The following is a 16153-nucleotide window of genomic DNA, read 5'->3' on the forward strand; positions in this document are numbered from 1 at the left end:
AGACTAAAACGTTTAACACCACCTGATCTGATTACTGGACATATGTTGACTTTAGAATAAGACTAATTCATTAAGATAATATTTTATACAGAAGATTGCTTAATGAAGTGATTTTCTACATGCCATGTATTTATAATATAGATATAAGAAATACTTATTGCCAATAGGGCAAATTGTGGACTCATGAAGAGTAATTAAAATAGAAAACTAAAAAATGTTTAGTTCTTGTTTCTTCCGCTGCAGTGTTTTATTGACATATCATTGTGGTATCACTGTATTTCTCATTAGTTTCTTCTGTTACTAATAACTAATCACTGCATTCTCCCTAATGCATTTGACATATCTAGAAAACAATTAGTATTCATTCTCTTCTCATACATTTGAGCCAAATGCTCATATATATTCTGAACAATTACACACATAACTATGCATATAAATCCTATATATCCACTATAATAATTGTAAATGTCTTGGTATTACTCACTCACTTTCATATTCTGAGCCACTATTCAAGGGAATGACTGCTGATATTTTCCAATCTAACACTAGTTCATAATTCCATAATTTGACAATTTTTTTCCTCTGTTTCTGATGATCTTCATCCATATCAGGGTGTTAGGGTAAATCATCCTTTCGACGATGTCTAAACAGTTCTTGATTGTATTGTAGTTATTCTTTGCCACAATCCATAACAATTTGAATCAATTGACTATGCAATCAAAGAGAAGTAGAAAATTATATATATTTTTGGAGATTTTAACCCCAATAACACTCAAACCGATTTATAAATAAGGAAATGAAACATCACAGGAATGATTTCTAGAAACAGCAAAACACAAAACCGTTTCACACTTATCCTCGATGTGTAAATCAAATTATATAAATCCATCAATCATCATAAAGTAAAATGCCACTTACCAGCAATAATTAAAAGCGCGTTTCAGCGTCCAATTAATGCTAAAACCGCCAGATAATAAACAGATGTCACAGAAATAAATAACAAACTCAAATAATATAAACTACAACAACATTAAAATCATGCAATTCTATGAAACACAGTAACAATTTATTGATTGTTGTAAAACAAGAGAAACAGATAGTAAATCGTGTTATAAACATTTAAATTTATGGATATTTATACTTGTTACTTTGGTTTATCTTTCCTAAAAACTTGTATGAATGTGAGAACACACATAAGAAACCACTATGCAGAAACTAAAAATGAGGGTTATAGATTTTATGGCCTCAGGATAATACGAATTCGAATTACATAATTTAATATCGTTATATTTATTTTAAAATTAACCAATAGGGCTTCAACGTCGATTTTATTTTAAAAGAGAAGCTGATATATTTTATAGTCTCAGGGGAAAGATCCCAAATCATATTTAGCCAATATTATTATAGATTAGCAATATATATAAAGTGTTCTTTTTGGCATGACAAGACTTTGAATTAATATCGATCTTGATTTCCAGCTCACCAGAGTGCAGACCTCCTGGACGACTGTCAGAAACTGCTGGAAAAGTTCAACTACCCCTGGGAAATGATGCCGTTGATGTATGCCATCCTGAAAGATGCCCGTGCTGACCTAGAGGAAGCCTCGAGGAGGATAGACGAAGGTTGGTACCTAATTTATGTTAATTTAGTTTTAAAGTTACTCTAATTGTAATTGTAATTTTATTTATAAAATCATTATAATTGTGTTTTAAAAAATTAAGTAGGGTTTTATGTAATGGTTGTATTTTTTTAGAGAGTGATAGAATTTCTATTGAAATAAAGCTTATTGACAGATGAAGATGCGTTATGAAATTTACGTTCTATATGTTCTTCTGGTCTCATTTTATCAATAACCCGATTTTTAATGGTGTTTGTTGTTGATTATTTGTTGTATCTACAAAAATCAGTGATTTTACATGCTCGAAATCATATCTTGAAGAAATCTACACCAATTATTGTGGTTTGGCTACCAAATCGATTGTTTGGACGACTATATGGGGTGTAATTTCAGTTATTGGCATTAGAACTCTTTTAGCTTCATTATTAAAGAAATATTGGTCGATATTACAGTGAACATGTACAGAAGATGGACAAAATAATATGGACACCTGACATGCACAAGGTGTTCAGCACTAATTTGCTTTTAAAATAGCTGCAATTCTTTGCAGAATAGATTCGTAGAGGATCTGAACAGTTTTGGAATGTTTTCCCATTCCTGTTCCAAAATATCCACCAATTGCTTCAGTGATGATGTGATTCTGTGATGATGATGATGATGTGTGAGGGGTTCATGATGCCTAGTGAGCTTCTTCTTGATTATTTTCACTCCAAATTCGGTAATTTTGTTTGTTTATATCGTTTAAGCAATTCTTATTTTGTTTCCGTGTTTTGTAAACTGTGTTGTAGCTTTATTCTTCTTAAAAGTACTTTTTCTTTGATTGCTGAATAGCACATAATAGCACAATAAGGAGGTTTTCATCAACTGATAAAATATAAATAAAATTAGAGAACGGTCGATTCCTCTAAAAGTATTCTCTAGAGGACGGATGTTCCTTATATAGTTAGTGATTGATCACCAATATATTATTTCAATGACAGCATAAGGTCTAGCACCTCTTGCATTCTAAATTCTTTCAGCCCGTTAATATTCAAGTTTGGGAGAAACAAGCATTAATGCTTATTATATTTTCTTCTCGCTTCTTCTGTGGGTCTTCTTATTAATTGTTCTCACAGCAGATTTAGTAACTTCGTCTGTTTTTATAAAGGTATACGTTTGGTGAATAGAATATAGTGTCATTGCTTCAATCTTCGTCAATGATGTGTAATAATAATCTTTAATAGTACATTATCTTTCACGCATTTCAAAATAGATATTGGTCAATAGTGATGTGATTGTGAAGATACAGTGGTTATTATTTACTACTTAAGTTTAAGTTTATTAAATATAATATAGAATTATAGCTTTAATGTTCTTCATGATGTGTTGTCTTCATTGGATACTGAATAAAAATAGTTAAAAATCAGCTTTCATCATCTGATAAATTAGAGTCCTATCACTTTAAAGAAAAACAACCGATATAGAACATCAGAATGATCGTAAAATATCACAAATAGCATGCAATCTTCGGGACGATGAGAAAAACCTTTGAAACCGTAAGCAACAAGAGGAACACTTGGGTAAACAAAAGATCTCAGGCATCGACGTCGGCGTATATGTCCGCCTTATACGAAGACGTCGATAAAATATTTTAATTGTTCAGTTATTGTGTTTTATTTTACGATGGAACTCTGAAAATTATATTCCCTTATTGATTTTGTTCGGTTTATGGGTACGAAACCCGTTCTGCCCGAGGGACCTCGTAAATTGATTATGTAAAGAATATGAGCGTGTTATAAAACTAAACTGTATGTCATCTGAAAACATTAAAAAAAAACAACAGTAGAATCGTTCACTTGAATGTTACATTCAAATACGAATAAGGTGAGGTGAGAAGTTCGCGGTCTTAATATAAAAACTAAGATTTTCTGTTAAAAATTACATAATGTTTCAGCATGTTATTTATAAATCATATAATTATCGTTAACCTTCGATTATCTAAAATCTCTAAATATATTCATTTCAGGCTGAAAGACGAAAATCCATGTTAAATTGCTCTAGAACTTATAGCTTTTAAGATACGTCACGTAAAGAGAAATCTACTAATTTTTCCGAAATACGCTTTTGATTGTATAACTTAAAAAGTAAAGGTTGTATAAAAATTTCAATAATATCGTTCGATTCGACGCAAAATTTTGTACTATCCGTGAAATCTTTATTAACTTCCGGCTATCTGAACACAAATGACAGCAAAATGTTTGAAAATGGAAAAAATTCGCAAATTTTCACGACTATAAACATGGAAAAAGTGTCAATTTTTTTTATCTCTCGGATAAAGCCAAAAGTCATAAAATATGTGCGATTTAGGGTGAAATTAACAAAAATCTATGTCAAATTGTTCCAGAACTTACAGCTTTTAAGATACGTGACATAAACTGAAATCCACTCATTTTTCCAACATAGACTTTACATTGTATAACTTAAAAAATAAAAGCTGTTTAAAAATTTTAGTCCTATAGTTCGATTCAACGCAAAATTCTTTTATTATCCATGAAATTTTCATTAACTTCCGTTTATCTGAACGGAAATGACAGCAAAAAGTTTGAAAATGGCAAGAATTCGCAAATTTTCACGAGACACGGAAAAAGTGTCAATTTTTTTTATCTCTCAGATAAAGCTAAAAGTCTTAAAATATATGCGTTTTAGGGTGGAATTAACAAAAATCTATGTCAAATTGTTCCAGAATTTACAGCTTTTAAGATACATGACATAAACTGAAATCCACTCATTTTTGCAATATAAACTTTTCATTGTATAACTTAAAAAGTAAAAGCTGCATAAAAATTTTAGTCCTAGCGTCCGATTCAACGCAAAATTCTTTATTATCCATGAAATTTTCATTGACTTACGGTTATCTGAACAGAAATGACAGCAAAAAGTTTGAAAATGGCAAGATTTCGCAAATTTTCACGACTATATACATGGAAAAAGTGTCATATTTTTTTATCTCTCAGATAAAGCTAAAAGTCTTAAAATATATGCGTTTTAGGGTAGAATTAACAAAAATCTATGTCAAATTGTTCCAGAACTTACAGCTTTTAAGATACGTGACATAAACTGAAATCCACTCATTTTTGCAATATAAACTTTTCATTGTATAACTTAAAAAGTAAAAGCTGTATAAAAATTTTAGTCCTATCGTTCGATTCAACGCAAAATTCTTTATTATCCATGAAATTTGCATTAACTTCCGGTTATCTGAACAGAAATGACAGCAAAAAGTTTGAAAATGGCAAGATTTCGCAAATTTTCACGACTATATACATGGAAAAAGTGTCATATTTTTTTATCTCTCAGATAAAGCTAAAAGTCTTAAAATATATGCGTTTTAGGGTGGAATTAACAAAAATCTATGTCACATTGCTCCAGAACTTACAGCTTTTAAGATATGTGACATAAACTGAAATCCACTCATTTTTCTAACATAGACTTTTCATTGTATAACTTAAAAAGTAAAAGCTGCATAAAAATTTTAGTCCTATCGTTCGATTCAACGCAAAATTCTTTATTATCCATGAAATTTTCATTAACTTACGGTTATCTGAACCGAAATGACAGCAAAAAGTTTGAAAATGGCAAGAATTCGCAAATTTTCACGACTATATACATGGAAAAAGTGTCAATTTTTTTTATCTCTCAGATAAAGCTAAAAGTCTTAAAATATATGCGTTTTAGGGTGGAATTAACAAAAATCTATGTCACATTTCTCCAGAACTTACAGCTTTTAAGATATGTGACATAAACTAAAATCCACTCATTTTTCCAACATAGACTTTTCATTGTATAACTTAAAAAGTAAAAGCTGTATAAAAATTTTAGTCCTATCGTTCGATTCAACGCAAAATTCTTTATTATCCATGAAATTTGCATTAACTTCCGGTTATCTGAACAGAAATGACAGCAAAAAGTTTGAAAATGGCAAGATTTCGCAAATTTTCACGACTATATACATGGAAAAAGTGTCAGTTTTTTTATCTCTCAGATAAAGCTAAAAGTCTTAAAATATATGCGTTTTAGGGTAAAATTAACAACAATTTAAGTCAAATTGCTCCAGAACTTACCGCTTTTAAGATACGTGACATAAACCGAAATCCTCTAATTTTTCCGAAACACATTTTCCATTCTATAACTTAAAAAGTTAAGGCTGTAACAATTTTAATACTATCGTATTGAACGCAAAATTCTTTATTATTAGTTAAATTTTCATTAGCTTCTGATTATTATAATGGAAATGCCAGTAAAATATCTGAAAATGGCAAAAAATCGCAAATTTTCACAATTATATGGAAAAAGTACCAATTTTTTTACGTTTTGGATATAGATAAAAATCTCAAAATACATGCAAAATTCCATTCAGTTGCAAAAAAAACGAAAATTCATGTTAAATTGCTTTGGAAGTAATATTTTGTTAAGATACGGAGAAAAAGCAAATCTAGTTTTACTTCAAAAATATACTTCTCATTGTATAACTTGAAAACTGAAAGCTTTATACTACCATTCGATTCAACAGAGAATTCTTTATAACCTATGTAGTTTTCAGTATATTTCGATTATTTCAATGGAAATGACATCACAAATATAGTGCTTTTCTGTGTCATATGTCAGTCATGTGTCATTGTATCGTTAGATAAGGTAGTATTAACTTAGTACTATGTCACTGACATCCACATTGATATTGGTTCAACATAGGAAATATATCTCAGTTTTGATTCATCTTCAATGCTGAATACTGTTTTGTTAATTCATCCATTCTGTCTAAGCTTCATTTTTGCTATAGCAATTGTTTGAGATTGTTTCAAGCTGGTGTCTGGTTATTTTTTTTTTATTTATTAAGCATACCCTAAGAATCTCCTTCATTATCTTTGTTTGTAAACTATTGTAATAGCACTGATTTACAATTATAATGACTTCTCCCTGTCTCTATGTATTTTTTTGCATCTCCCTGAGAAGAATAAGAAGAATACTGAAGATTGATCATATTACATGCCTCTTCTTGTGTAGTTCTATGAGTTGAACATTCATCATTAGCTAAAATATAATCAAGTTATAATTGTTGCTTATATAATACAGATTCTACTGATATTATTGAAGACCCAAACTTTTTTGTAGATTTTACAATTGCATACTTTCGATCTACATTATTACGACTAATTTTTGAGATGACATACAGTGTTACGAAGAAGTTTTTTTTATTGTTATTAATTAGGTTTAATGTAATTTGAATATCATATATTAAAAACACCACTATATTGTTGGCGAACATTTTGCGCATGATCCAATTTCCAACATCGCTGCCCATTCCTGACCTGTCATTCACAGAAATGTGACACGAGATGTTTTAGGTCAATTATATGTTTACATTTTTTTAAAGGAAATTTCAACGGACGATATGAAAATTCGTTTATAAATTTGGCGAAAGTGGGAGTATAGATTATTAGTAAAATGTTGTAGTTTTGTAAGTATAGTTTGTAGAATGGCATGGATGTAATATGGTAAAATATGTTAACAACCTTATTTACATCGCTTATTTAGAATAATGTAAGTATTATGAACTCCAATAATACATATATTATATTTTGATATAACATAAATAATTATATAATAGCATACGTTTAAAACTATATGGGTTGCAGAAGATTGATCTAGTCTCTCATATATAAAGAATATGTTATGTGAGCCCGACTTGTAGTGCTTCTCTTTAAGTGTTTTGCGTTTAGTTAGGACTTATCTTATTTATATTATTTAATTTGTTGCTATAGACGTTCTAACATGTTAAAAGTTAAAATGTATATATATATTTATCAATATATTTTCAATAAAGCAGTAAACAGTAAAGACAACTAATAATCATAAACCTTCAAGTGTTACAACTATATTATCATTTTAAATGAAGATAAAACAAATAACAGATAGTTTTATTCCTATATCGATATAGTTTATTTTAACTTATCTTGTGTATATATAAACAATATAATTAAACAAATATAATATGATTAAGGTTGGTTTATACATATCATAGATTTCTTAACAGTTCAGAATCATTGAACATCTACCGTTGGTTAACGACAATCTGTTCTATGACAATCTACAAGTTATTGTTAGAAAAGTATAGCATTTTACTATAATATGGTATGTTTTATATTAATTTTTTATTAAATCGGAACATCTCAGCTATTGGAACATGGGCAAGAGTAAAGTATGCTAATATTAATGATGAATTTGTATTATCATAGTTAGTTAAATAAATATGATTTCGCCTTTTTTTATTTTTTATTATGTTATTACTAGCCTTTGCTGACTAACTAACCATTTGTCTTTACACTGACTTAAAACTGGATATTTATCTAGGAAAACCTATTCGCTCCTTAGCCTTAAAAAAAATAAAATGTGTTTTTACCAGCGCCGTTCATTAGGAATGGCAGAACTTTGGTACTTGTATGATAGTGAAGTTTTTCCTCTTCTTTTGTTACGAATTTCTTAATTTTGACAGTTGGAATCCGAATGTCTCGGTGTAAGTAAATGTGCTTAGAGTATTTGGGTGCAACCACAGTATTCGTCAGGACTTTATTCTGAAATATTTGTATTATTTTCATATTATTTCTCGCAGAACATCCTCATAAGTGAACTGAACAGGCCCATATAGGTTATAGGCAAAAGTCCCGTTACCATTTTGATAGCGCGCCATCTTGATTATGTGACGTTTAGCTCAGTTTTTTTAACTATTGTATTATGTAGACGTTAAGATTTTATTATGGATAAGTCTACGCCACAAGAACGAGCAGAAATAGCAACAATATTTATTGAAAATGATCGTTCCATTATTGCCACTCGGCGGAAATTGGGTAAAAAATATCCTAATCGTCCAGTGCCCCTCAAAACCACAACCAGAATTTTCGACACTACGGTACAACAGCACTCAGCAAACGACAGGTCTCGTTCTGGAAGACAACGGACATCTCGTAACGCTGAAAATGTGGCTCTACTGTGCGATAGTGTTGCAGAGTCTCTAGCAACATCAATTTGGAAACGTGGTTCCCAGTTACACATTTCTACACGCAATTTAAGGCGAATTTTGAAAACTGATTTAAAAATGTTCAGAACAAAATTCAATTAGTCCAAAAATTGCTACCGAGAGATCCTGATCAAGGAGTTGGGTACAGAAATGCAATCCTAAGGCTGTCTGGTGAAATTGAAGATTTTTCGTCTTAATTGATAATGAGCGATGAAGCCCATTTCTTTTCTCAGTGGCCACGTCAATAATCAGACCAGTTGGTTTCGGAGAACACAGAATCCTCAATTAATTCATGAAATATCATTGCGTCCACTTAAAACAACTGTATGGTCCCTATTTTTTTAAAAATGTCCAAGGTGTTGCAGTAACTGTTACTGCTGAACGGTACCAAGAAATGATTCCAAATTTTCTTGTCCCTGAAAAAGGAAGAGCAAGGACTAGACGTGTGCTTTCAGCAAGACGTGGCCACAGCACAGACAGCTCGTTCAACAATTCATTTATTGAATGACGTTTTTCCACGAAGACTAATTTCGCGAAGTGGCGACTTACCATGGCCAGCCAGATCTCCGGATTTAACAGCCCCAGACTTTTCTTATGGTTTTTTGTCAAACCAAAAGTTTATGTGAGTAAGCCCCAAACGATTTAACATCTTAAAGACAATATTCGTCACGAAATTAAAGAAATTCAGCCTCAGATGTTGCCGAATGTCATGAAAAATGACTTTAAAAGTTCCGAACGTTGCATAGCGATTCGTGGTCACCATTTAGCCGATATAATTTTTCAATCATAATAAAAAAAAGATGAAATAAACTTTTTGTGAAAACCAAACTTACTTATCTTTTCTTTGAGAAAAGTTATAGGCTATCATAATGGTAGTGGGACTTTTACCCACGTTGTATTAGCTTGTACAGCTGCAATTTATTATGTACAGATAATTTTTAAGATTTTCTTCCAAATAATCAACTTCGTTTTTTTATATTGCAATTATTTCGTCATTTTCTTTTTAATATGTTCCTTCTAACGAAGTTTTCTCTTATTCTCTATTCCTGGGTCTACTTATTTATATTATTACACTTGCCTGTTGCAGTTTTCTGGTGTAAAATTCGACATGCCTCAAGATCGGTACACATACATATAATCAACAATTATGTACATTCTGAGCAAATAAAGGCATGTGATCGAAATATCAAAAATTTCTTACTTTTTTACCGAGAAACTTCCAACGTTGCACCAGCGCAACATTATGTTTGGTACAGACGGCAACACATACTGTTTAAAAAAAGTACATAAGAATAGTTATATAAAGTTTTTAATATTTACAATGTTATTTCAATTATTTTAGGTTGAAATTAATGACAGAATACGAGGCGAAATTATATTTATGAATCTAAAGTTATTACATCATAGTCGTAGTAATTATTGGTCAGATTGTAAAGGTTATCTGAAAACCGTTCAGTTTTCCGACAACTTTCATGACTGATACTGTTGTCTTGTCGATTCTACCGCAATGCCATCACGTTTTACTTTTTTTCTGTTGATATAGGAAAGAGGGCTGTTAATGAATATTCAAGAATGAATCATCTGAGCATGTATGATGGCGTACAACTGCGGCATTCATCCCGTCAGTATGGATGATCAACAGATTATTAAAATTCACTCACACAACAAAATTTCTCAAAATTTCACTAATCACAATTGCTTCTAATCGATCTAGTTTGCTTTGATTTTTATTTTATTTGATTTCTCTTTGGCTCTCACTGTTTTCAATCGATAACGGAGTGAGTTCCGCATATTAACTTGTGATTTTTCTTTTACGAATACAGATACGAAGATGACCCAAGATAGAAGATCGAACAACTTCGGAGAAGCCTCATTCAAGTCTGTTAATTTACAGTTTAAGTGCAATCTTTTCATCTAAAAATACCGAAAGCGCACAAGGCCACTGGACTTTATTTCGCTCTTATTTTTCTTTTGTTTCTGTGTATATAAGCGTTAGTATTATTAAACTTAAGTTTCATTATGATTTCTCTAAAGACTACTTATGTAATATAGCATGTAACGTTACTATTTAAAGAAAGGTATAAAGTACAAGTAAAATAAGTTAAATTATTACTTTACATTTTCAATACAACTGTAAGAATAATTGTAGAAGAAAGAAAATACGCTTTAAGCTCTCAAGGTAGGTAGTACCGTTTCAGGTTCTAAGAACTGGTCCATTTCTCACGATACCCTAATGCTCTATAACATTACAGACTCAGTACTATTTCATTATTTATTTGGAATACGGTCATCTCATATTCAGGGGTTTTTAAAATAAACAAAATATCGCTTGGTGTTTGGAATTTAAGGAGGTTCGCGACGTTGCCATCTGCTCCGCATTATCCCCTAGTTTAACGAATTTTTTAAACTGTTTACAGTCTAACAGTACTGGATAAGTTTCTAAGAACTGGTCCATTTCTCACGATTCCCTGATGCTCTTTTACTATTAGACGCGATAGTATTTGGTTATTGATTAGGAATAAACTTGCTCATGTTTAGGGCTTTCTAAAATAAACAAAATTCCGTTTTGCGTTTGAAGCTTATGGAGATTCGCGACGTTGCCATCTCCTCCGGATTATCCCCGAGTTTAACACATTTTTTAAACTGTTTACACTCTAACAGTACTGGATGAATTTCTAAGAACTGGTCCATTTCTCACAATTCTCTGGTACTCTATTACTATTCGACGCGATAATATTTGGTTATTAATTAGTAATACAGTCGCTCATGTTCAGGGGTTCTTAAAATAAACAAAATTCCGTTTCGCGCTTGAAACTTAAGGAGGTTCGCCACGTTGCCATCTCCTCATGATTATCCCCGGGCATAACAAATTTTTTAAATGGTTTACACTCGAGCAGCACTGGATAAGTTTCTAAAGACTGGTCCATTTCTCACAATTCTCTGATGTTCTATTATTAGACGCGATAGTATTTGGTTATTGATTAGGAATACACTCGCTAATGTTCAGGGCTTTCTAAAGTGAACAAAATTCCGTTTCACGTTTGAAGTTTAAGGAGGTTCGCGACGTTGCCATCTCCTCCGGATTATCCCCGAATTTAACGAATTTTAAAAATAATTTACACTCTAGCAGTACTGGATAAGTTTCCAAGAACTGGCCCGTTTCTCACGTTTCCCTTATGCTTTATAACAATACGGACTCGGTGCTACTTGATTACTTATTAAATAAATAATTAGTCATGTTCCAACGTTTCTAAAACAAATAAATTTAAGGTCGGCGATGTTGCCGGTTCCTCCGAATTATCCTTGAACTTAATGAACTTTTTCAACCCTTTTTACTTAAAGATCAGTTTAGAATTAGTTCTGATTGAACCTCATAGATGATTTTGCCACATCGTTCATCTTCAATATCGGAATCGTCACCTCCAAGCCACATGAATCCCTTGTTTTTTCCTGTTTTCTTTTTGAATTCGCACTTAGAGCTAGATTTTAAGAACGAGTTTGCATATACACTTTTATCCCGGCTCTAACTCGGATGTATAACTTTGTGAAAAAGTATTTATCGCAGTTTATCATAATCACAATAATATATATTAAATATTAGGTGTTTGTATGTTAGTTATATCTATTTGTAAGGGTGCGTAAAAGTATCAGTGTAAATAGTTTTTAAACACTTAAGGCAGCAAATTTTGTTGAATGTACTTTGGTAGGCCACCCATTTGTTGGTTTGGTTTTGTTAACGTTGTCTTAAAATATTTTGATAGTTCTCTTTGATTTGAGATCATTACTGATTCTGTTACTGTCTAGAGACATTTTGGTTTTGTCTTTATTTGATTGCATCATTATCTTCCATAGTTGATTTAATTTTTTTTTCTTTTAATGAACATCTAGGGTTCTAAGTAATCTTTAGGACTCTGATATTTACAATGTTCTTTTTTGAATGCGCGAAACCTCCGAATAGTATTAAGTTTCTTCATGATATCAACTGACCACAACCATATTTGACGATCTCTCACAGATTACTAGAGGTTCTGATGTACCCAATTTATAGTCAAGACATCTGAGTTTATTAACCAAAAAATAATAACAACTTGTATTTACCCGAGAAAGGACGAACATTATCGATAATAATGGAAGTGTAAATACTAGCATTTTTACATTCAAGCCTAGTATATACTTATAGAAGCTTACGGTGATGCTGCTCCGATATATCCCAACTATCGATTTTGGTTTCAGTGATTTAATTGTAGTGATTTTGATATTAATAACAAAGAAAAGCCCGCGATACCCAAGAAATTATCAGAAGCAGATGAAACAACTCTTTCTATAAAAGAGCTACCACATGAATTGATTGAAAATACCATTTCGAACTCTTTCAACATCTACTACGAAAATTGCATGCATGGAAGGTCATGAGTTAGTCTAGGAGGGCCCTCTATATTGACTTTGATGCTGAATATTCATAGCGATAATGTCTTGGTGTGGATCAGTAAGGTGCTGAGTATTACGACCTGCTAAAACTTAATTGAATTGCTGCAGATGTCTAATGATGTTAACTGAAGAAATTGAATTACATATTGGAACTAGAAGGACCAAAAATATCGAGTAACAACTATTTTAACGGAAATAACAGCAAAAACTTGAAAAGGCCAAAAAAATCGCAAATTTTCACGACTATATGTATGGAAAAAGTTTGATTTTTGTTATAACTGCGATAAAAATAATATCAGAATATTTATAATTTGAGATGAAAGAAATTAAAATTAATGTTAACTTGCTTTGGAATTTATAATATTCAAGATATGTGACGTAACAGAGATATCCACTCGGCCGGCTTGGCGGTAAAGGCGATAGGACGGTCCTCTTACTGTTGCGATAGCCGCGGGTTCGACTTTATATTTGTGATTGTTCTAGGCATGAGCGTAAAATCCGACAAGGAAAATGATCCCAGTTACGCCAGTAACCAGGCTGGGTAAGACCGGATGTCTGGGATGATTTCTAAAGTTGGTTACTCGCCAGTCGGTAGGCTTAATGCTGAGGACTGGTTCGGAGCCCACGTTAAACTTTCGGCCCAGTCCAGATAAACCCATAGTTGGTAAAAGGAGACTTTAAACTATATAAAAAAAAATTCTTCTCAGTTTCTGTTATTTTTAATATTTTCTTTGATGTATATGTATTAATTTTAACATATAAGTAACTATTACCCATATAAGCTAAAATAATTTCTGGATTTAGCTGAGAAATATTAATAAAACTAAATGTAATTAAAGTGTTTTGCATGGTTATCTAAATCTTTTGCTAACGTTTCCGATAATATCTGTTTATATACGTATTTTTGTATTTCATCAGCAACATTATCGATAATAATGGAAGTGTAGATACTAGTCTTTGACGTTTCTCTATTTAAAATAGCATTTTTACATTCAAGCCTAACATATACTTTTAGAAGCTTATGGTGATGCTGCTCCGATATATCCCAACTATCGATTTTGGTTTCAGTGATTTAATTGTAGTGATTTTGATATTAATAACAAAGAAAAGCCTGGGATACCCAAGAAATTATCAGAAGCAGATGAAACAACTCTTTATATAAAAGAGCTACCACATGAATTGATTGAAAATATGATTTCGAAATCTTTCAACATCTACTACGAAAATTCCAACCATCGAAGGTCATGAGTTAGTCTAAGAGGGCCATCTATATTGACTTTGATGCTGAATATTCATGACGATAATGTCTTGGTGTGGATCAGTAAGGTGCTGAGTATTACGAGCTGCTAAAACTTAATTGAATTGCTGCAGATGTCTAATGATGTTAACTGAAGAAATTGAATGACGTATTGGGACTAGAAAGACCAACAATATCGAGTAACAGACGCAAAACTTATCCTCTTGCATAACAATATTCGGTCACAAGTTGTAAGATTTTTTCTTGAAGTTTATTAAGGCTAATCTACAATTTTACAATTACTACAAGACCAAAAGGTGCCGAATATCATTCTTGAGTACTTTATAAAAATTTGGGAGCTAAATTAATCCCTGTTGGAGCAGGTAGAGCCCCTGCTGTAACCTGTAGGAAAAAAGTCGATCTATTTCAGACATCGGTTGTACGAGTTTCCGTCAAATGATTTATACACGCCACCGTTCATATCGGTCAGCGGTGTCACCCGCCGCCCCGTCCATCCCCTCACCCGCAAACCTAATTTAAGTGCAGAAACTATGCGCGCCCTGTTGCCAAATCGCCCGTCAATCATACGACGTGTGCGTAACAAAAGACGGACGCCGGCCGTCATTTTCGCCGCCGCGACCGCCTCCGCCCGACGACAATTTCGGTTCATAAGCGGCCAAGCGGAGGCCCGGCGCGCGATTCCCTCGAAAAAATCCCTCCCGGGTGCATTCCTGCGACGTCCCGGGATCGACGCCGACTACTTCGAGAGACTAATGGCAAGCGTGCACCCTGTCTATTATTATGTGTCGCTGTCCAGACGTTTCTAAAATAAACAAGATTTCGTTTAGCGTTGGAGTGTGACGGGGCTCGCGGCGTTGTCGGTCCGTCCGATTTTTACATGATTTTGAGGAATTTTCGTTAGGGTCCTGTTTATTTCTATTTAATGATACATCCTAATATTCTGGATGTTGTTTTTGAAGTTTAAGGGATTAGTCACAACTCGGACGAAGTTAAATCAGGCGAATATGGCGGTCACGGAAGTTTATAGATATTTATATTTTATTTAGTAATTTTATTCAGTACCTTTGTGGGAGGCATTTAATTTATTATAATCTGTTTGTTTCTATTTGATCGAGCACACAATTCTTGATAATGTCTGCAATTTTCGTTAGTTTGAAATTATTTAAATGGGTTTACCAGCATGGAAAAAGTAAATCGTATATATCTTGGTGCGAAAGAAATGAGGATCTTTGTTTAATTACCCTAAGATCCTTAATTTTAAGATCCGTGATATCAAGAGGTATTCACTCATTTTTCTAAAATTCCTTTTTCATTGAATTGATTTACTTAAGTACTAAAGATTTTATGAAAATTGTTATACTAATGTTCAAATTAACATAAAATTCTTTATAATTCATGTGATTTACATTAGCTTGAAATCATTTAGATGAAAATATCAGCAAAGGATATGAAAATAACAAACAATTCCAAATTTTCGAGGCATGGGAAAAGTGCGATATTTTTCAGATAAACAAAAATATCTCAATATATACGTATTTTCGGGCGAAGAATGCAAAAGTTCATGTTAAATTTTAGAATTCAAGTTAGCTTTAGAAATTATAGTTTTCAAGATACCTGACACAAATTGAATTTTATTGTCTACCCTAGAAACTAAAGTTTATGTAAAATTCTATAAAGTACCATTCGATTAAGCTTAAGATTCTTTAAAATCCCTTAAATTTTCATTAACTTGAAATAATTGTAACGGAAATTTCATCAAAATAATTGAAAGTGGCAAAAATCGCAAATTTTCACGACT

General features: G+C 32.1%; 1 protein-coding gene across 5 annotated transcripts in view; it reads left to right on the plus strand.

The window, feature by feature from the left end:
* dsx (doublesex) overlaps window positions 1-16153 on the plus strand; it is a 141990-nt gene that overhangs the window by 70335 nt on the left and 55502 nt on the right. For 2 of the 5 annotated variants that reach the window (XM_076411922.1, XM_076411919.1), the window contains exon 2: window positions 1479-1622. In XM_076411922.1, the coding sequence (XP_076268037.1) occupies window positions 1479-1622 (144 nt within the window). Of the gene's footprint in view, window positions 1-1478; window positions 1623-10212; window positions 10295-10492; window positions 10849-16153 lie in introns of those variants that run through there. The other 3 variants (XM_076411918.1, XM_076411920.1, XM_076411921.1) reach the window with 3 other exon arrangements.

This window comes from Rhynchophorus ferrugineus, unplaced genomic scaffold, assembly GCF_030347505.1.
Source record: "Rhynchophorus ferrugineus isolate W39M unplaced genomic scaffold, kcgeb_rfMv2 rfM8, whole genome shotgun sequence".
In the NCBI taxonomy this organism is placed as follows: domain Eukaryota; kingdom Metazoa; phylum Arthropoda; class Insecta; order Coleoptera; family Curculionidae; genus Rhynchophorus; species Rhynchophorus ferrugineus.